This window comes from Mesocricetus auratus, unplaced genomic scaffold, assembly GCF_017639785.1.
Source record: "Mesocricetus auratus isolate SY011 unplaced genomic scaffold, BCM_Maur_2.0 Super-Scaffold_100011, whole genome shotgun sequence".
NCBI lineage: Eukaryota > Metazoa > Chordata > Mammalia > Rodentia > Cricetidae > Mesocricetus > Mesocricetus auratus.
This window is the reverse complement of record NW_024429195.1, coordinates 80,757,039-80,778,717: the sequence shown is the minus strand read 5'-3', so window position 1 is coordinate 80,778,717 and position 21,679 is coordinate 80,757,039. Positions and strand designations below refer to the sequence as shown.

Here is a 21,679-nt window from a genome sequence, read left to right as displayed (position 1 = left end):
TATCAAAGAAATGGATGTCAAGTTTGCTGTACTGCCCCACACCTCCGCAGGGTGGAAGTGAGGTTCCCTGGATGAGTCACAGGGGCCACCTGACCCATTCTGTACAGCCGTGTCCCTGTACTGCACAGTAAAGCCCAGGGCTTCTTACTCCAGAGACTGCAGCTTCCCCAGAAATCCCAACTGGTCCAAGGAGCTCTGCCACAGGTCTAGGAAGAGCTTGGCTGAGTTCAGTTGAGTTCAGGGGAAGGTTCATCAGCTGGGCTTCAGATCTGCCTTTACCTGGAGACAGCAGGTGATACAGGTCCTTTCAATGTAAGAAAGGTAGTGGATTGTGGTGCTTTGTCTCTCTGTGATCCGGTCTTGCTATAGGACAGAAGCTGAAGGGACCCTTCAGTGGTGCCTGTGGGTGTGAAGGAAACTCTTGTACAGGAGATACACTTGCATCAATCATAACCAGCACCACTGGGCAGCACGTTCGGTGGGGTGACCGTACCTGTGCCTGTTAGCTGTGACACTGCAGATGGTGGCTAACACCACAGGTTCTGAAGGTAGACTGGGCACAGATCCCCTTCCAGCACTTACTTGTGGGTGACTTTGGTTACTTCCCTGGGCTGAGGGAGCGATGCTGGTTACTGACTCTCATGCTCTCATGTTTCTGTCCCCTTGGCTGGCACAGGGTTGAGCGGCTGGGTGACAGACGCGCTGTGCCTGTTGTGTATCTCACATTGTGGGCTGGCTGAGGATGAAATCCTCCAGCTTTTGGACATGCTGGGCTACAGGAACCACCAAAAAGTGACCTCGGTGCACTGGGCAGCCTTCCGCAATGCCACCAAGCACTGGATCCTGGAGAAACCCAATGGCCTCCTCTGCTTCCGGCACCAGTCCCTACGGAGTGCGGTGGAGCACAAGCTGCTGGGTGAGAAGCTGAGTGAAAATGCCTTAGGGCTAAAGGGAAGGAGCCAGTCACACTCAAGAAGAAATACGTGGGATTTCTCTAGTGGACATGATTGGGTAAATAAATATGCAGGACATCAGTTGCATAAATTAAAGGAGACTGACTTCAGTGGCTGAGCACTCCAGGGCTTATTCCCTCAGGGAGCAGACTGAGTCTATCTTAGCTCCTTCCAGAAAATTATCTTGCCATCTTCCAAAAACGATTTAAAAAAATTACTCCAAGTGGTGGTGATGCACACCTTTAATCCCAGCACTTGGGAGGCAGAGGCAGGTGGAGCTCTGTGAGTTTAAGACCAGCCTGGTCTACAAAGCGAGTTCCAGGACAGCCTCCAAAGCCACACAGAGACACTCTGTCTGGAGATTCATCCCCCTCAATCTAACAGAACTGAAAGTTTCTTATGCAAAGTGCTTAACTCCTCTAAACTCTGTTTCTCACTTTCAAAATAAGGATAAGGATGATATTTACCTTGAGAGTAATGGGAGCATGTGCATAAGCATGTGCATACATAGCATCCTATCTGTTACCCAGATAATCTTCTTGGCAGCCATTTGATTGACAGTTCTCTAGTACCTTTGTTGGTTGGGTCTGCATGACTGTCTGACATTCCCCAACCTGGATTAGAGTTTCAGGTCCCTAGTCCTAAGGCAGACATAATAGACCTTTGTTCTCTGAAAGCACTGAGATCAGCAGTTGTCAGTGTAGCATGGTCTAGCCTATTGTGAGTGACACTAGCTCACAGCGTTCGAGGCTAAGTCTGCCAGTGAGAGCCACAGAGCAGACCTTTCCTCCCATCCCGTACGGAGTTGAAGGAGAGCAGTCACTCTTTTTTAAGTAGCTTCATTTGTAATACGAGGGTTCTTCTCTTCCTCATGAGGCTGTTTTGTGGAAAGGTACAATGAAATGTGGTGTTATCTGCAACACCCTGTAGCCCCTCCCTTTTCATGTGTGCTGGGCATTGAACCCAGGGCCTGTGTGTGCTAAGCACATACTCTACAGTTAGCTACACCCCAGCCTAGAATGTTGGTAATTTCAGCCTTTGTGTTTAACACAGCTCAGGAGACCATTTGTCCCATTTGTCTTTCTTACTTCCTACCTTGCTTTCTCAATGTCCCACCCCACAAAACTGCCTTCACCATACAGTGAGGGAGGGGAGTTTTCTTTCGCTTCCATAGGTCTCATACACTTTCCGTTGCCACCAGAGCAAATGTGCACATTTGACAAAACAGCACAAACTCTCTCCAAATGTGTGGGTGACTTGGAAGCCACGTCAGCACAAACACAGGCTAAACAGTGGGTTCTTCTCGGTTACAGTTTTTATGATACCACAGGCTTGGTGTGCCATCTAGTGTATGTTCCGTTCATCTTGCAAGAAGAAGTATCAAGGAAAAAAATGTAAAAATACTCGTAATGTTTTGATTTTCAAGAATAGACTTCACCAGACTGTGATTAATCTAAAGTCTAGGCTTTTGAGAACTTTGTTACTGAGTGTAACCTGTCAGGACCATTTATTTCCCTTTGGGGATGAAGATGCAAACTCCTGGCTTTAGCATCCCACTCCTGTGTGCTTGGCCCTTAGGAGATCCAGGAAGAGGAACCAGGTCTCCAGAATGCTCCCCAGCACATGCTAGAGAGTGCTTATTTAGGCAGCAACCGTAGTGTGTGCTGAGACTAGAACAGAAGACTGGAGAGAGGGCTCAGTGGTTAAGAGCTTGTCCAGAGGACCCGGGTTTGACTCCCAGCAGCCACATGGCAGTTAACAACTGTTGTAACTTCAGTTCTAGGGAATCGGATGCCCTTTTCTGACCTGCATAGGCACTGCATGTATGTGATGTACAAGTGTACATGCAGGCAAAACATCTGTACACATAAAATAAAAATAAATAAGTGATGTCTTCATATGTCTATCCCTCTCTTCCTTCTACACTGCCACACTTCTATTCTATTTCCTTTTTTTTTTTGTTATTGTTTGAGACAGGGTTTTTCTGTGTAGCTTTGGAGGCTGTCCTGGAACTTGCTCTGTAGACCAGGCTGGCCTCAAACCCACAGAGATCTGCCTGTCTCTAGTACTGGGATAAAAGGTGTGCACCACCACTGCTCAGCTTCCTACTTCTTAAAACAAACAGAAAAAAGATAGAAAATTAGTTGAAAGTGTTTCCTTGTGGGAGTGGGGGAGGGAAACTCAACATGAAAAGTTCACACATTTACCCTTAATCATAACTACATATATTTTCTGTAGAAAATCAGAATGTTGCATAATATACTTTTTTGGTCACGTGTATGTGCATTTGTGACTGCATGTCTGCATGTATGTGTACATGTGTATGTGCAAGTGTGCATGTGTGTGCAGGTGTGCATTTGTGTGTGCACATAGATGTGCATATGTGTGTGCATGTGTGCAGGTGTACGTGTATGTGTGTGTGTGTGTGTGTGTATGTGTGCATGAATTGTGTTCATGTGTGTAGAGGCCAGAGGTTAATATGAGATGGCTTCTTTAACTCCTTCTCACATTATATATTGAGACAGGTCTCTCACTTAAACCCATAACTCCTGGATCTGGATAGCTTAGCTAGCTGGCCAATTAGCCTGCTCCAGGAATACCATTGGTCTTCCTCCATAGTGCTGTGATTACAGATGAGCCATCACCTCTGCCTGGTGTTTATACGGGTTCTGGGAATCCAAATTCCAGCCCCGTGCAAGCCACTCTCCAAGACGACCTTGACTTTTCCTTCTCTATTTATAGCATCGGAGTTATTATATTTTTGTGATAGCATTTTAATCCACCAAAAAGGTCAGAACTGTGAACTGCAATTGATTTTTGAATAGGTGTGCTCACCCCGGTGAGAGAGAGCAGTGCAAACATGTCCCAGAGCCTTGTGAGTCACAAGAAGGCACATTTCCACCAGGTCCTGATGAGGTACTTCCAGCGGCACACGGTTTTCTGGAGAGTGTACCAGGAGCTGCCGTGGCACATGAAGATGAGCGGCTGTTGGGAAGGCCTGTGTGGCTTTGTCACCAGCCCTAGGTAAGTGCTGCCAGCTGTCTATGTTGATGTCACATTAGCAACATGGCTTCCCTGAGCAAAGTGTTCATGTCTCCACGTGTGGGACCTTAGTGTGGAATCCACGTTAATGGAGGTGGCCCCCAGGATGCTCTGTGTGATCTGTCTGGCACGACAGCCTATGCATTCCTCCAGGCATTCCCCAGAGATGACGACAAAGCCAAGACAGCGAAAAGGCCAAAGGTGGCCGTGCGGGTGCTGGACTCTGGTGTCCGCCTTTCCCGGTCCGTCCTCTTGCCGTCCTTCCTCCCTTCTTTTCCCTGCTTCCCTCCCTTGCCCTTTTGCATCAGCTCAGCCAGTTTAGTGAGGCCTCACCTGCCTCTGGCCTCTGGCACCGTCATAGCCCTTGACTAAGACACAGCCCAAGCTCTTCTCGCTTTCCCCACGTTGTAGAGTATAGTAAATAGACAGTCGCTATACTTGGGGGACTGTGCTTCCTCTCTGGGAGGTAGAGCCAGGGAGCCTGCCCAGAGGAGGGGGCATGCTGAATAGATGGGGAGAATTGACCCTGGCTACGGGAGAGTCACTTATCTGGTGACAGCCAAAGCTTTAAGGAGTGTTTGGGACTGGCTCTCCTCCAAGACTGAGTGACTAGGGAAGAGAGAACAGCAAGAATGTAAGAACCAAGGATGGGGATGTGGGTAGCCAGAACACATCTTTGGACATGATGTAGCCATTGTACTTACGCCCTCACGGCACCTGTGGTTATCTGCACAAGATTGGGCCCATCAATATTTCATCATGGATGGGGAGGGACCATAAGATCTCTTCTCTCCCTGAGGCTTTTGGCAGACAATGGTTGTTGGGGGAGGGGTGGTACCTATGCTCCTGTCTCTTGTGCTTATGCAAGCAACCCTAATTAAACTCTGTGGGACACATGGACGCACACACACACACACACACACACACACACACACACAGACACACACACACACACACAGACACACACACACACAGACACACACACAGACACACACACACACAGACACACACACAGACACACACACAGACACACACACACACACAGACACACACACACAGACACAGACACACACACACACAGACACAGACACACACACACAGACACACACACACACAGACACACACACACAGACACACACACACAGACACACACACAGACACACACACACAGACACACACACAGACACACACACACAGACACACACACACAGACACACACACACACACAGACACACACACACAGACACACAGACACACACACAGACACACACACACAGACACACACACAGACACACACACACACACACACAGACACACAGACACACACACACAGACAGACACACACACAGACACACACACACAGACACACACACACACACAGACACACACACACACAGACACACACACAGACACACACACACACACACAGACACACACACACAGACACACACACAGACACACACACACATACACACAGACACACAGACACACACACACACACAGACACACACACACACACAGACACACACACACACACAGACACACAGATGTTTATGTGTCATGGGACACATAGCTCAGTAGGTAGAATGTTTGCCTAGCTAGGACTCTGGTTATATGTAAAGCCCTGTGTTTGGTTGCTTAAACTGGGCATAGTGGCACATATATGTAATCCCAGCATTTGGAAGTTTGAGGCAGGAAGATCAGAAGTTCTAGGTTCTCCTTGGTCTGGAATATATGAGATCCTCGTTTTCCGGAGGGGGGATGGGGTTATGGCTAGGCTAGTGAAATGTGTGAAATAAAAGAACAGCCTCCTTCGAGGCATGAGTACTAAAATGATCCTGTGTCCTAAGCATCACAGATTTCATATCAAAAATCTGCAACCCGAGTTTGTGGACCAGGCTGCACCTTGTCCACTATTGGGATGTGCTTCTGGAAGCTGGCTGCGATGTATCTGAGGCTTTTCTACTGTCTGTTGCCAAGATAGAAGCAGAGCAGTACCAGAAAATAAAGAAGCGACCCACGCTCTCAGGTACGTCAGCAACAGCGTGCCGACCCATGCTCTCAGTCAGGCGCTCCAGCAACAGTGCTGCCAACCCATACTCTCAGGTACGTCAGCAACAGCGTGCTGACCACGCTTTCGGGTACTCCATCGACTGTGTTGCTGAGTCTTTTCCTGGGATAGAAAATGTCCCTCAGTCAATGATCTCCCGTTTCTTTCCCTGAGCCCCACTCCCTCAGCCTCTCTGACTACCCCTCCTCATAGTTTCAGACAAGGCTTTCTGGAAACAAGGAGTCAGGAAGGGCTAATGTTGAAATGGCTTCTCTCCCTCTCTCTCTCTCTCTCTCTCTCTCTCTCTCTCTCTCTCTCTCTCTCTCTCTCTCTCTCTCTCTCCCCTCTCTGGCAGTTTTCTAGAGTTTTCTCTTAGTGTTCCTTTCTCTCTGTACTTCCTCAAGGCCCACCCTAAGGCGTTCTTTGTCTCCATCTCAACCCTCTCGTCCTTTGGAGGACCAGAGTCCCTCTGCTTTTCATGACACCCCTAGCCTTTCTTTGTTTTTGTTTTTGTTTTTTTCTGTAGTACTGGGAACTCAACCAGAGCCTAGGGTATGCCAGGTAAACACTGTCTCTACAGCCTTGCACCCCCAGAATTAGGGTTATTTCTTGATCAACAGCTTTCCATCTTAAAAAGAATGTTTGTTCTGGAACCATCGGAGTGACCATGGCCCAGGAAGACAAATTTAGGTTACCCTAAGTTTCATGTTCCAGCGTGGAAGCAGTTTTCCAAAGCTTTTCTAGTTTTACAGAACAAAGAAACTCATAAGTCATAGCAAATTTAAAACACACCAGAGAAGCAATTACAACAAGATGGGGAACTTTTCTATAGGCCGATGCTACCTGATGACATTCTTTGTGGTAGGAGTGCTGGAAGCTAGTGTTCTGCTAAGTTCATAGATTCCAAAAGGTCTTAATCTGCTACTCACAATATGTTAGTTCAGACGCAGAGTGGGCAGGGGCGGCTGTCCTGGGGTGTTAGAGCTAGCCTGAGATACGATGGCTGTCCTGGGCCTGTGGCTTCCTAACCTCTCCACAGTACTGAGTTTTAATCAGCCAATCAGTGTCTGCAGACAGACTCCTCTTGGGAGTTTTTATCCATGGACCCATGAAGCTGCTTCTCAGAGGTGTTTGTTCACACCTTCGATGCTTCGGATTAAATATATAAAACCTAATTGTTGTGTCCCCTCTGTCCTCTGATGGCTGTGCCTCCTCCTTCCGTGACCTAGACCTGACAGTGCTGTTGAAGGTGGTCTCGGGCCAGAGAGTGCTCTTCGACGATCTCCTCATTCCTGGGTTTGAACAACACTTTGGGCAGCATTTGTAAGTAGGCCCCTTTGCCTGCTCATCCCCCCACCTTGTATTTCCTGATTATTAAACAGCGATAATTGCCATCATTCATACAGAGGGCTAGCTAAGCACCCTCCCTGGCCACGGACTCACCAACACAGCCATGAGCAAGTCTCTGCCTCCTGTGTACAGTCGGGAAACCCTAGTAACAGAGTCTCATCCCTTCTTCTCTTCCTTTCTGTGAGACAGGCTGCTGTGAACTTGCTGTATAGTCAGGTTGATGTCACTCAAATTCTCAGCCCATTGCCTGAGTCCCATTGGGCAGACAGCCATGGACTTTGTATATGTGTCGTTTTGAAAACTGTGACCGTACTAGTCATGCGTTGGTTGATAAGAAGGAAACTGAGTCTCGGGTGTGTGTGTCCTGGATGGTTAGGAATGGACGCGGGCTTTACCTCCCCACATCAGTCCTTGAGCACCTAGCCTTTGCCTTCTTATTATTATGCAGATATCCATGTGTTCTTCAAATTCATTTGCAACCTCCACGCTGAATCACCCTAGGAATGCTCACAAGTGTGTTGGGGGTCAGCAGGGGCCAGTCTGCGTATCACAGAAAGCTGAGACCTAATGGGAGAAAGAGCACCTCTCCAAGGTGGGGGAAACATTCATGTTGCTATGGTGATGGAGGAGCTGTGGGACTGGAGATCTCTGGAGGAACCAGTGAGGACCTGCTGGGTGGAGAAGAGCCTAGCTCCAAATGTGTCTTTAGCCAGGCAGTGGTGGCACACACCTTTAATCTCAGCATTCGGGAGGCAGAGGCAGGAGGATCTCTTTGAGTTTGAGGCCAGCCTGGTCTACAGAGCAAGTCCCAGGACAGCCAGGCTATACAGAGAAACCCTATCTCAAACAAAACAAAACAAAACAAACAAACAAAAACAAAACAAAACAAAAACCCCTCAAAAACAAAGCAAACAAACCCAAAACCCAAAAACCAATATGTCCCTTTGAAGAGGGTGAGGACATCCCAGGACTCTGGTGAAGCCACAGTTGCTCCACTCTTCTGGATCCTGGGGCTTTCCTGCAGAGTGCCAGCCTTTGGAATCGTCTGTGACACCTTCCAGCTTTGGTCAGGACCCAGCTCTACGGTTTTACTTCCTAGAGTCTCTCACCTCAGTGGGTCTCCCTTTCATATCCACCTCATCAGTCAAGGCTGTCATCAAGCCACTTTGCGAATCTTAGCTACTCACTTTCCTATCTTACCCCCAACCCTAGTCTTACAGAAGAGACTCTTAATCACTGAGCCATCTCTCCAGACCCTGTGGATTGTGTTTTGTTTAAAGAAAGCATAAAAAGAGTGTATGATGTGAAGCATTTTGGGGAAGATCCCACAATTCAATTTTTTAAAGGACATATGAAGCATTTTCTTATATTGTTCTATTACTACATAAAATTCTGAGTAAGATGTCAGGGTAAAAACCTGATTGATCAGAGAAGCAGTGAAGTGACCAGCAACCTTCTCTCTCTCCATCTCTGATCTAAAAAGGTCCACAAATCTTTCTATGCCTTCCCTACTACTATGTGTGTCTCTCTATCTGTATCCTGGGTCCTCCAAAACATCTATGGTTAATTCTGGTCAGCTAGTCTGCCCCCTGATTCAAAGTAAACTTTATTATCAGCCTCAGAGTATCAGTGTGAACAAATATTCAGCAACAGGTGGTGTGTGTGTGTGTGTGTGTGTGCGCGCGCGCGCGCGCGCGTGTGTGCATTTACACACAAAAAAGTCAGAAATGTTTTCGGCAATAGACATGATCTTTGATGCAGTTCTGGTACTTTTTGTATGTGTATACACACACACACACACACACACACACACACACACACACACACACACACACACACACGAGACAGGGTTTCTCTGTGTTGCCCTGGATGTCCTGGAACTTACTTTGTAGACCAGCCTGGCTTCTGACTCACAGAGAGAGGCCTACCTCTGCCTCCTTAGTGCTGGGATTAAAGGTGTGCACCACCACAACCTGGCTATATTTCTTTGTACATTTTATCATTGTTCTCTCTCTCTCTCTCTCTCTCTCTCTCTCTCTCTCTCTCTCTCTCTCTCTCTGTGTGTGTGTGTGTGTGTGTGTGTGTATAGAATATAGGTAAGGTTAGGTAAGGTTATTACAGAGTAAAGAGGAGCACTCTCAAAGGATGAGAGTGGAGAATGGCCAGAAAGTATTAGTTTTATAATGAGAAAAATGATTTTCTCATCTCTTCTGTGTAGTGCTGAGTGTGTGAACATGAAGACGTGGTCAGTGGAGGCAGGCTTCATGATGATTTCTTGGTGAAGTGATTGGTGAAGGCAGGGTGGACATGTCGACATAGAAACCACAGCTCTCATCCTAAAGGGAATAAAAGATAGTTTATTTTGGAAGTATTTTGAGTGTCAATGGCTAGGAACACAGAGTTACGTTACTCCAAATTCCATGCTCCAACATGGAAGCAGTTTCATGAAGTTTTTGTAGTCTTACAGAACAAGGAAAGTCATATGTCAAGGGAGGTTTAAAATGTGTTTGTGGGCGTATCAAAGAGGGAGGCATAAGGAGATGGGGGAGGTGTTCTGGAGGCCCAAGGTGATACCTGATGACACTCTTAAGTCTTGGATTGCTAGAGGCTAGTGTTCTGCTAAGATAATAGCTTCTGAGAGGTTTTCCTTTGCCAACACAAGGTGCTAGCTAGTTCAGGTAGAGTGGCTGTTCTGGAAGAGCTAAACCTAGTCCAGGATAGAGTAATTAGCCCTGAACCTGCAAAATTGCAGTCTCTCCACTATACTGAATCCCACTGGCCCTTCAGTCTCTGGGGATGTAGACTTCTTCCAGGAGCTTTTCATTCACTCCCAGACACAGCTTCTTTTTAGAAATTTTCATTCACAACATTAACCATTCAAATCTGAACCCTTGACAGGCATCTGGACCTTCTAATCTCCTTGGAAGGCAAAATCCCCACACCCTCCCCTGCTCTTTCTCACCTGCTGCCTGCTTTAAACTGCTGTGTTCCGAGGCATCTCGGTTTCCTGTTTCCACTCCTTGGTCCTTCTTCTGGTCGCAAACCCTTTGCTTTCTGATTACTGTGGACAAACGGCTTTGACTTCCGCCCTCTGCATCTGTCTCCGTGTCGGTTTGTGCTTTTGTGTCCTGGCCTGAAGCACATTGGCACCCAGCTACTCTGCAGCCCTGGGGGATGCAGTCTGTTTCTCAGACCCTAGAATACTGCCCGACCCACAGTAGGTCCTCAGTCCATGTTTGCTCTGTGCATCCTAGAATACTGCCTGACACACAGTAGGTCCTCAGTCCATGCTTACTCTGTGCATGGCTATGACAGTGAGAAGCATGCAGGCCACAAGCAACAGCCAATGAGGAACCAGCAATCATTTGTGACCCAGTCATTTGAAATAAACATGTAGAAGTTTAAATCCTAGAACAGCGGTTCAGTGGCAGTAATAAAGTAACAACAAAGTAACTTTGTGGTCGGGGATCACCATAGCATGTTAAAGAGTCACTAGGTGATGCATGGATGGCAAGGTGAGAGCCAGTGCCCTAGAGCACACGAGAGAAGGCTGAACACGGTCACATCATGAGTCATGTTCTTATTTGTGTATAATGACATCCAAACACAAGTGCTATCCCTGTTTTGCTCCTTTTTATTGCTTTTCATAGTGCTGCATGTGCTGGTGTTCTGTCAGTATGCTGTATGCTTAACTTTTTTAAAAATTTTTATTGATTCTTTGGGAATTTCACATCATGCACCCCAATCCTGCTGATTTCCCAGTCCCTCCATATCTGCCTCATACCCCTGTAGTGTCCCCTCAAAAAAGCAAATTAAAAATATTAATTAAAAACAAACAAACAGAAAAACCTCTTTGCTCCTCCATTTTCCCCGCCTCTCCAACACCTCTTCCCTCGTCCCAGTGGCTTTGGGAGCTGCGGTGGATCCTGCATTATGTCCCTTTGTCCATTCAGTTTTCCCTGCAAATGTCCGTTTGCAATGAGTTCTGGCACATACGGGACCCTCACTGAAGCTCCTCTCAGATATCCTGCGGTTGCCCTGAGTCATGGAGATCCTGCAGCTATGTTCCTCAAGACGAGTCCCTCCACACACTCTGGCAGGTCACAGACAGGGTAGCTGCTGGGGTGGGTCAACTCAAAGACCTGGATGTGGGTCTGGGTGGCAGCTGGTTTGATCAGTCTGGGCAGCTAGGACCGCTCACCTCCGGCAAGGGGAGAGCGAACAGGGTGGGCGCTCTCATGCTCACGGTGAGGGCTGGGGCCAGTTCCCAGTGAAGGGCAGGGCCAGCTCTTCTGCTGCAGTGGCCAGCAGGGGTAGGGTCAGCTCTCCCAGGGCCAGGGAAGGGCGGTGCTGGTTCAGTACAGCCCTAGGATTTCACCACCCACACTTCCTATGGCTGCGTGCAGTAATAGGAGCCACAAACATCAACTCAGGGCCTGGCGGCTGTAGGGCCCCTGACCCAGGCGTGGTGGTTGGCAGCAGCTCAGGCCTGGACATGGCCATGGCAAACAGACCACCCATCCCAGCCATCCCCACTGTCTTCTCTTCTTCAGTTCTGCCTCTCCCCACAACACACCAACAGTGTTTCCCTTTCTTTCCTAATTCTCCACTATACATTTGCTCACCACAATGGTGCCAACATGCCAGGTGCCTCGAGGCTGTGAGGACCCAGTGAGCCTGGGTGTCTTCAGCCAGCCCACACACCCAACATTCTTTACCTTTTATTTTGAGACAAGGTCTCATGAAGTTGCCCAGGTTGTCCTTGAACTCTGCCATTGTCCCCGTTGACCTTGAACTTTTGACCTTCCTAACTCAGCCTTCTGAGTAGTGGGGTTTACGAGCCTGCCTGTGTTCTTCAGGCCTGGCTGATGTTTCTTACATTTTCTTTCTGTTTAATCTAGCAGTTGTAACAGAGGGCAGAAATGTGTAAGAAACATTAAGCTTTTTTTTTTCTTTTTTCCTGAGAAAAAAACACAAAATTATAACAATACATGGATTGAGCTTGTCTTAGCTAGGTTTTCTATTGCTGTGGAGAGACACCATGACCTCGGTAACTCTTATAAAGAAAACATCTAATTGGGGTGGCTTGCATATAGTTTCAGAGGTTCAGTTCATTATCATCATGGTGAGGAGCATGGCAGCATTCAGGGAGACTTGGTGTTGGCTACATCTTGATCAGAAGGCAACAGGAAGTGGATTCAAACACGTTGAGCATAGGAGATCTCAAAGCCTGCCCCCACAGTGACACATTTCCTCCAAAAAGGTCATACCTACTTTAGCAAAGCCACGCCTCCTTAATGCCACTCCCTATGAGTTTATGGGGGTCAATTTCATTCAAACTATCACAGAGCTATGTAATTGCTTAGCTCTCTAGATCTTTAACATTTATACAAGGTTGTACAATACCATTATAGACTTTTATGACATCACTGAAAGTATTTGCCAATATCTGTAATAAAATCTGCTGGTGTCTTGAACAAGAAATTGAAGCCAGATGTGATGGTATGTGCCTATGATCCCGGCAGTTTGGAGGCAAAAATAGGGGATTGTTACTTCAAGGCTAGTCTGGGCTGTAGAGTGAAGACATTATCTCCAAAACCCCGAAAGAACTTGTCACAGACGAAGACAAAGAAAAGCACAGTCACCCTGACAAAGGCACGAGAACTGCAGCTGTGGCAGCCTGAAGCAGGATGAGGACAGGTACTTTGTTCTTCCCAGAGTGCTCCAGGCCTGTTTGCTTTTCTTCTTGTTCTAGTCCTGGAATGCAGCCTCTCCCAGGTTACTGCCGCTGATAAATGCAGGATGATACTCTTTATTGGAAGTTTCCTGAAACTCATGGGCAAGACCAATGAAGCAGAAAAGCTGTTCTTGAGTGTTGAGGACATGTTACTACAGGTAAAGTGAGGAAAAGAGTTACATCCTACAACTGTATTCTTTCCGTGTTCTTTCAGACACCATTGACCTTTGATCCTTTGTAATTTTGTAACTTCCTATACAAGCAGGGGAGAGTGAGTGGATTTGTTTACCAAAGAGGAGGCAACAATTTTTTTTTTGAGACAGGATTTCTCTGTATTGTTTTGAAGGCTGTCCTGGAACTCTCTCTATAGACCAGGTTGGCCTCAAACTCACAAGAGATTCTCCTGCCTCTGCCTCCTGAGTGCTGGGATTAAAGGCGTGCACCACCACCACCTGGCTAAAGTCTATATTGTAATCTCTTCAGAAATCCTGGATTTGCCTGTGTAGAGGGTTCTAAAAGGAAAGGAAACTCTTCTGCCTACAGGGGACAGTGTGGAGCTCGGCCACTGCCCTTGATGACAAGATCAGTCAAGTCAGAATGGAGAACTAAGAGAATGAACAACAGGCATGAGGTCTGACAAGCTCACTGAGTGAGACACTTTCAAATCTATGCCTGAGGGACATGTCAAACAGTGGGATTTCACACCATACCATGCTCTTTCCAAGGCCAAGTCAGTATCTCACAATAGATACTGACCTGTTTGCTGACGCCTGTTCTGAAGCTCTAGGTCAAAGGTTAGTTGGACTTAAGGACATTTTCTATAGGTACTGGACAGTAGGAAAACTCAGTCTTTAAATTAGAATCATGGACTGGGTGTGACTTTTAATCCCAGCACTCAGGAGGTAGAAGCAGGTAGATTTCCGTGAATTTGAGGTCAGCCTGGTCTACACAGTGAGTTCCAGGAAAGCCAAAGCTACAGAGAGAAACTCTATCTCATAAATTATAACAAAAAACCAACCCTCCCAAACAAAGAAAACAAGCAAACAAACAAAAACCAAGACAAAATTCACATCATGGAGCCAGGCTCTGTCAATTTGTGGGCTAATATTGTGGTATAGCATAACATATATGAACAGTGACATAGATCATGCCTTCCATTATGTCCTGTTTTATTAGTTACTAAACACACTGACATATATTCACGTTAGGTTTTCTGAAATAAGATGCTAACAGTAAGTTGACTATTAGTTTTCGTGCTTGGACTGGACATTTGGGAGACTTAACTAGCCAGTGTGTTCTAACTTTTTTACTACACATATGTATGTAACACACCACTAGGAATCGTTCTCTCCTGCCATATGGGTTCGGTGACTGGACCCAAGAAGTCGCCTTCACCCACTGCGTCATCTCAGTGGCTCCCCTGGCCAGTGCTTGGGATCCAGCTTAATTCCTCGTGCATGTTAGTGCTTTATGACTGAGCCATGCGTAGCACCCAGCTGCCCAGTGTATCTCTGCACTGATAGTTTAACAGGCCCACAGACCTTAGCACAACTAATGCCATGATGGAAGTACTGAGTATGCCTTGGAACCCGCCAAAATTAGAACAAAGACCGTAGTTCTGGGAAAGTCCCTCAATGTCCTTACTAACCTTGCTTTTGGGCTTCTGACGTTCTGCTTCTGCTAGCTGTTCTTGCTAACTGAGGTGCATCAAGGCAGGGTGTGGTCTTTGTGCTTAAAAGCCTGCCCTGAGAAGAGCTTTGGACTATACTAGGGTTCTGAACACCCTGTGTAGTTGCTGGCCAGCTAATAGACTTTCCATTGGCTTGAATCCATGTCCAAGTACTTTTCTCTGGTGGGCACCTCCTAGCAATAGGGTTTCGACTGAGAAGTTGCTTAAGTTTATGAAGTTTCAGTTAGTGAAGTAAATATGCTAGGCCTATCGGAAATCAGGTAACAGTGAAATCGGACACCAGTGAAGACAAAGCAATTTTAAATATACAATTCTGCAGAGAGGGGCAAACATAGAAGAAGGACAAAGATGACTGGAGTGCTGATTTGGGAGATGACAGTGGCTTTTAAAGTGCCCCAATCCCAAGAAATTTCTGTCCTCTGGACTTACTCCCTCCTGAATTTGTCATGTTGGTTTAGGACACACAGCCTTATCTAATGAATCATTTGGGGGCTTACTTCCTTTTCTGGTCATGGGCTCAGTCACATAGTGAGGACCCCTGTAACTTTCCAAGCTTTAGAGTTCTGAGACAAAATGTGGAGAGGAGCCTAGCTAATCTTCCTGTTCTAAAATGGGCCATGACAGCTTCTTCCTTACAGGCAGTAAGCAGAGTTTAGGTTACAAGCTGTCAGACACAAAGCTGCCAGCTCTCAGGTCCCACTGAACTCAAGCAGCAATCCCAGATGCTTATTTGCATGCTAGATAATCTGGGTCACCTCTTCCCGAAACACTTGCCACACAGAAGGCACCTACGTGCTACCATTAAGTAATCATTATTGTGGGCCTCTGAGTGCCCGCCTTGGCGTCCCCTCGGGGCTCAGGCAGAATGCTGACCAGCAAGGGTGGGGTTGGCAAAAGGGATCTGAGGCAAAAATAATCAGTTCACACACGTATTCTTCTCATGTCTCTTTATTCTTCCCAAAAGTCGCTCCTCTCCCACAAGGTTTCCAGTTATGTACCCACACAGACACAGCTAACAACTGGCAAAGGCAAGGATACCAGGCATGCATATCTCAGGGCCAGGAAAACAGATAAGGTCTGGGGAAAAAAGGCACGGTATGTCTCAGGGGGGATGTGACTTGTAAAATGTCCAGGCAAAACTTAAAGGGCAGGGAGGGTTAATGGAGTAAGAGCTATGGTTTCTAAGAAGGGAGAAGGGGTGTTAGTATGTGAACTACATTTGTGTGACTGAGAAATGTAGGAAGAGAAGGGCAAGAGACCCTGGAACTGTGCTTTCCATGGTTTTCAAAGCAGCTGGGAACACAGCATCATGGTAGCCATGGCAACCAGCATAGGCTGGGAAGGACAATGGGTGGCATTTGATCCACATTAGCATTTTCACCAATGTTAGCTGACTAAGGGGACTTCCCAGAGCTGCGTCAAAGGGAAAAGCTAAAGCTATGTACTGTGAGATCCGGAGCTGCTGCCCCCAGCCTCACGGTAAATGGGATGCTCTTTACTGCTGACATCCGAGTGAGAAGGAATTCCTTTCTCTAGGGCCTTTTGAGAATTCAAGGCACTCAGTGTATTTTCTATATATCAGGATCATACATCCAAATGAAAAGTCATCTTCCCGACTTTTCACGGCTATATGCATCCAGTAGATGGAATATTTTCATGAGACAAATACACACAAGCAGTGGAAACACCCAGAGTTATTCCTAGGCAAGAGATGAAGTGACTGATGAGAGAAATCACAGACGGGAGCAACTGATTTCCACAGCCAGTGGTCCACGGCCTTGCCAGGGGGAGTTCCCTGCCACTCATGTGGTGGGTCGGCCTGTTGAGTATTAGCTATCCTGCTGTGCTTCTCACGGCCCTTGGCAAATCATCTGTGAAAACGTCCAGAGTGGACTCTTAGTTTGATGCATCTCCTAAGGAGGCTTTTATCATAGCAGTTTATCTGGTAAATATTTAAGTTTCCCTGAGAAGTGACATAGTGGGTGCTGTTGCTGTTTCTGTCATTTTGTACAGAACCCATCCATGACAAAGATGCTCCTGAAAGCCCAGAATGCCGTTGGGGAATTATATCTTGAAATCGGGATGACTCAGAAAGGCCTCACATATTTTCAGAAAGCGTGGTCAAACCTGCTACGCTTTACACTCAGTGACTTAAAAACCAGCCAGGAACTGCTGAAGCAGAAAGGTAGGAGACCGCCCTCCACGGTTACTCCACCCTTGCAATGCAGAGAGCAACCCCACAGGTCTTCTGTCCCTGGGAAGGGGAAGTGCCAGGTGACTTTTTCAAAAAAAATTTTTTTTGGTTTTTACGAGACAGGGTTTCTCTGTATTGTTTTGGAGGCTGTCGGTCCAGCCTGGCCTCGAACTCACGGAGATCCGCCTGCCTCTGCCTCCCGAGTGCTGGGATTAAAGGTGTGCGCCACCACTGCCCTGCTCGACTTTTTCAAATTTTAATTTTAATGTTTTTGGTTTTTATTTTATTTTGTTTTTCTTTTTGAGACAGGGTTTCTCTGTAACTTTGGAGCCTGTCCTGGAACTCGGGTAGACCCAGTGAGTCAGGTGATTTTAAAGAAAATTATCCACTGCCACCCATGGTTGTGCATCTCTGAAATCCCAGCACTTAGGAGGTCGAGGCAGAACCCATGTAAAAAGATGAACAAGGGCTGGGCAGTGGTGGCGCACGCCTTTAATTCCAGCACTCAGGAGGCAGAGGCAGGCGGATCTCTGTGAGTTCGAGGCCAGCCTGGTCTATTGAGCAAGTTCCAGGACAGACTCCAAAACAATACAGAGAAACCCTGTCTTGAAAAAAACAAAACAAAACAAACAAAAGATAAACATAGTGGCACATGCTTGTCACCTCAGTGCTGAAGAAGCAGAGGCAGGTGAATCCCCAAGGCTCTCTGGCCAGTCAGCCTTTCCTGCTGCTAAGTTCCAGGCCACTGAGATACCCTGTCACAAGAAACAGACAACAAAGGGTGGATGGCACCTGAGGGATGACACTTAAAGCTGTCCTCTGATTTCTCATGCTCTCTCTCAGCCGGGGGCGCTGGTGGCGCACGCCTTTACTCCCAGCACTCTGGAGGCAGAGGTGGGTGGATCTCTGTGAGTTCTAGAATAGCCAGGTCTCTCTCTCTCTCTGTCTCTCTGTCTGTCTGTCTGTCTGTCTGTCTGTCTGTCTGTGTGTGTGTGTGTGTGTCTTGCATTCACACACTATTAAGCACCTCCAACAGAACCAATCTTCAGGTTCACACTCCTGCCTTCACTCCTTGGCCCTTTGGCTGCCGTCTGCATGCAGATGCTCTGTTTGGAAACAAGCTCTATTCAGTGTAGGCCAGTGGTCGAGCTGTTCAGAAAAACCCTGGTTCTTGGCATGAGGAAGAAATGATACTAAATGCTAGGCCTGTAGACGTCTTGACCCTTCTGTAGATAAAACCTTAAGCATTATCTTCTTTGCCAACATTTATTCCCCATAGTCAAAGTGATGAATAACCTGGCAAAATCGGCATCTGAGGAATTCTTAAAAGAAAACCACATTTTGGAATATGCTACTGAAATCTCCAAGTTTGTGGCTGATAACACCCGCGAACAAGCCACCATGAAATATACTGAAGGTGTTCTTCTGTAAGCATGTTCTTTTCTTGCTTTCTGTATTAGCTCCTATTCTTTTTATTAATATGCTTAGGGGCTGGGGATGCAGCTCAGCTATTACCTTGCATGCATGAAGTTCCAGGTTCAATTCCCAGAACAGCATAGGTTGGGCCCAATGATGCAAGCCTGTAATCTCTGCACTTGGGAGGTGGAGACAGGAGGATGAGGGGTTCAAGGTTGTCCTCAGCTTCATGGAAAGTTCAAAGCCAGTCTAGGCTAATGCGGGACTCTTTCTCAGCAATGCATATTTACATTTACATTTATATTTATATTTGATGTGCACGTCAACTCCCTGACTCATCTGGTTGAACGCTGAGCCTTGGCACGCTCATCTTCCAGCACAGTAGGTCTCAGCCGTGGATGGTCTTGGGCCCTTAACATGACTGGCAGGTGGGTTTTTATTGCTCTGGAGGTGGAAGCTAGGGATGCAGGCTCACAATAGGAAATCATTCTCCCCAAATGTCTACCGTGTAACAAGGCTTTCTCTGTCCCACCAGCTCCAGATGCTTGGAACTTCTTATTAATGACATGGAGACTTCTTATTAGTTAGGAAAGCCTGGCCTATAGTTTAGCCTTGTTCCTAACTAGTCCTTATAACTTAAATTAACCCATTTATATTAATCTATGTTCTGCCACTTGGTTCATGGCTGTTACCTCTCCTCCTGCACATCCTGCTTGCTCTGCATGTCCTGGCATCTCCACCTTTCTCTTCCCAGAGTCCTCTCTGTCCCCAGAAGTCCTGCCCATATATCCTGCGTAATTACTGGCCATTCAGCATTTTATTACACCAATCACAGCAATGCACCTTCAGACAGTGTACAAATATTCCACAACACTGTAGTGCTGACTGAGATTGAGAAGTGTTCTAGTTTCTTTCTTATTTGGATTTTTTTTGAGTCAAGATCTTGCCAGATAACCCAGGGTGGCCTGAAATTTACTATGTAACCTAGGCTGGCCTTGAACTCATGATCCTCCTGTCTTAGTCTTTCAAATGCTGGGATTATAAGCATGTACCACCATGCCTGGCTGTCCCGCGCTACCGTCTCGCCAGCAAGAACGACGCGGCACACTTAGGATCCTTCTGCAGAACAGCTTTAATGCGTCTTGAGAGGGAGAGCATAAGCTTACAAAGCAGAGACCCGGGGAGCGAAAAGCCCAACCCTTATATAGCTCAGCAGTCCCCGCCTTGGACGTGTCATCTCCTGACTGGCTCCTGCTAGTCAGCCCATATGATGCCACGGGAGAGGCAGAGAGTAAGGGGTAGAAAAGTAGCAGGCACAGGTGCACCAAGGTTGTTTACTCCAACCAACAACAGATGTCAACGCCATCTTGTAACGGAGAATGTGGGGGCGGCTCCCTATATCTGGCCACTTTGGTTTTTTTATTAAGATGTTTCTGAGGACAGGAAGATGTAGCTTAGTGCTAGAACATGTACTGGCATGTACAAGGTTTGGGGTTGAATCCCTAGCACTGCCGCTGCTCAAGACACAGGTGTGAGTGTGCTCGTACACACACGCACACACACATGCATACACACAAGACACAGGTGTGAGTGTGCTCGTACACACACACACACATACACATGCATACACACAAGACACAGGTGTGAGTGTGCTCGTACACACACACATACACATGCATACACACACATAAGCATATACACACAAGCACACACACAGACACACACAAGCGTACACACATACACAAGCATATACATACGCACGCGCACAGACACACACACACACTGCTGAGTGCTTTTGAGGTTCTGGGTTCCCCACTGTTATACACATCTTTCTGGACAGATCTCTATATAAGAGAAAGGATTTTGTGAGAGTTGTTGCTATCCCAATGAATGTGGACTATTTACTGCAAGCATTTTCCATGCCTGGTAAACCAAGGCCTGTGTTTCATTCTCAGGTTGGCTGCTGGAAACGTGCCTCTTGCAAAACTGAAGTTTCAAGAGTGTTTAAATATCAGAAGACGTCTCTTTGGCGATAAAAACAAACTAGTTGGAGAGATTATGGAATTTTTAGCAGATTTGCTGTTTTTCGTACTAGAAGAAAATGAAAAGTAAGTTTCTGTGGACTATTTCAGGAACAAGTGCCTCCCATTTCTCTAGTGTCTGGGGTGTGCACCGGCCTGCCAGGGGCATCTTGCTTGCCTGTCTCTGGTGGGGATGTGTCCTCCCTGGAGGCTCTGTCCTGCTGTGTCTGTCAGAGCACATGCTACAAGGCTTTCTGAAAATTCTGGGCACGCAGAGTGGTGGCCTTGGCAGTAGGTAAGGACATGGGGGTCCAGTGCGCTCACTGTGAGTGTCCCCAGTGTTCATGACAGGACTTAGGAGTGTGTGCTTCACTAGGCTTCTGTGCAGGCCTAGGCCCTGGCTGCTGTCTGTGGGACCCTATCCCACAGTTCTGTGGGTCTGTGTGATCAAGGCCAGAGCCATCCATGCCTCCGGTCACGCCGGCCTGCTGTCCCCCGACTCCAGCAGCCTTTGAGATGTGGCTCTGCCCGAAGCCCCTCACATGTCCAGGTGTAGAAAGGGTGGTAGAGATCCTCGCAGGGCCCTGGTGTGTGTCCAGACCTGCTTCCCTGGCTGCAGGCTAGTGTGGTAGGAGTTTCTGCCAGAAGCCTGAGAGCCAGCATTGCCCTTCCATAGCAGAGTGAGCTGACGGATGTCCGGGGTGCGCTGTTCATTTGTGAAGTTACAGCCTTGGGTTTGGACTCTTCCTCCTCCCCTCCTCCTGTCCTTCCCACCTCAGCCTTCACTTCTCTAAGACCGTCCCCTCCTCTCTCATCAGTGCATGAGTGCCCGCTGGTAACTGAATGAAAATGAGGACATGGATGCTCCTACGTCCCGTTGAGAAGGTTTTATTGTGCATATGAGGGAGCGACCAGCCGCAGACATCTGGAGGGGTCCAGCTGAACATGGCCAGCAGACTTAGCCAAGCCAAGAGAGGAGAGGGCTGGGAGGGAACTGTTGAGAGAGGAAGAAGAGGGGGATCAGGAGCCAAAAGCAGAGGACCGAGAAAGAGGCCAAGGGGTTCATAGCTAAAATGCCCGAGGCTATATAAGGATAGGAGGAGGAGGAGCAGGAGGAGGAGGAGCAGGAGGAGGAGGAGGAGCAGGAGGAGGAGGAGGAGCAGGAGGAGGAGGAGCAGACGAGGAGGAGGAGCAGGAGGAGGAGGAACAGATGAGGAGGAGGAGCA

General features: G+C 47.4%; 1 protein-coding gene across 5 annotated transcripts in view; it reads left to right on the top strand.

The window, feature by feature from the left end:
* Window positions 1-21,679, top strand: part of LOC101828970 (tetratricopeptide repeat protein 41-like) — a 68,762-nt gene that overhangs the window by 28,366 nt on the left and 18,717 nt on the right. For all 5 annotated transcript variants that reach the window (XM_040755142.1, XM_040755143.1, XM_040755146.1 and 2 more), the window contains 7 exons: window positions 677-916; window positions 3,779-3,977; window positions 5,846-6,024; window positions 13,151-13,290; window positions 16,836-17,007; window positions 18,296-18,443; window positions 20,388-20,540. In XM_040755142.1, coding sequence (XP_040611076.1) covers window positions 677-916; window positions 3,779-3,977; window positions 5,846-6,024; window positions 13,151-13,290; window positions 16,836-17,007; window positions 18,296-18,443; window positions 20,388-20,540 — 1,231 coding nt within the window. The remainder of the gene's footprint in view (window positions 1-676; window positions 917-3,778; window positions 3,978-5,845; window positions 6,025-13,150; window positions 13,291-16,835; window positions 17,008-18,295; window positions 18,444-20,387; window positions 20,541-21,679) is intronic.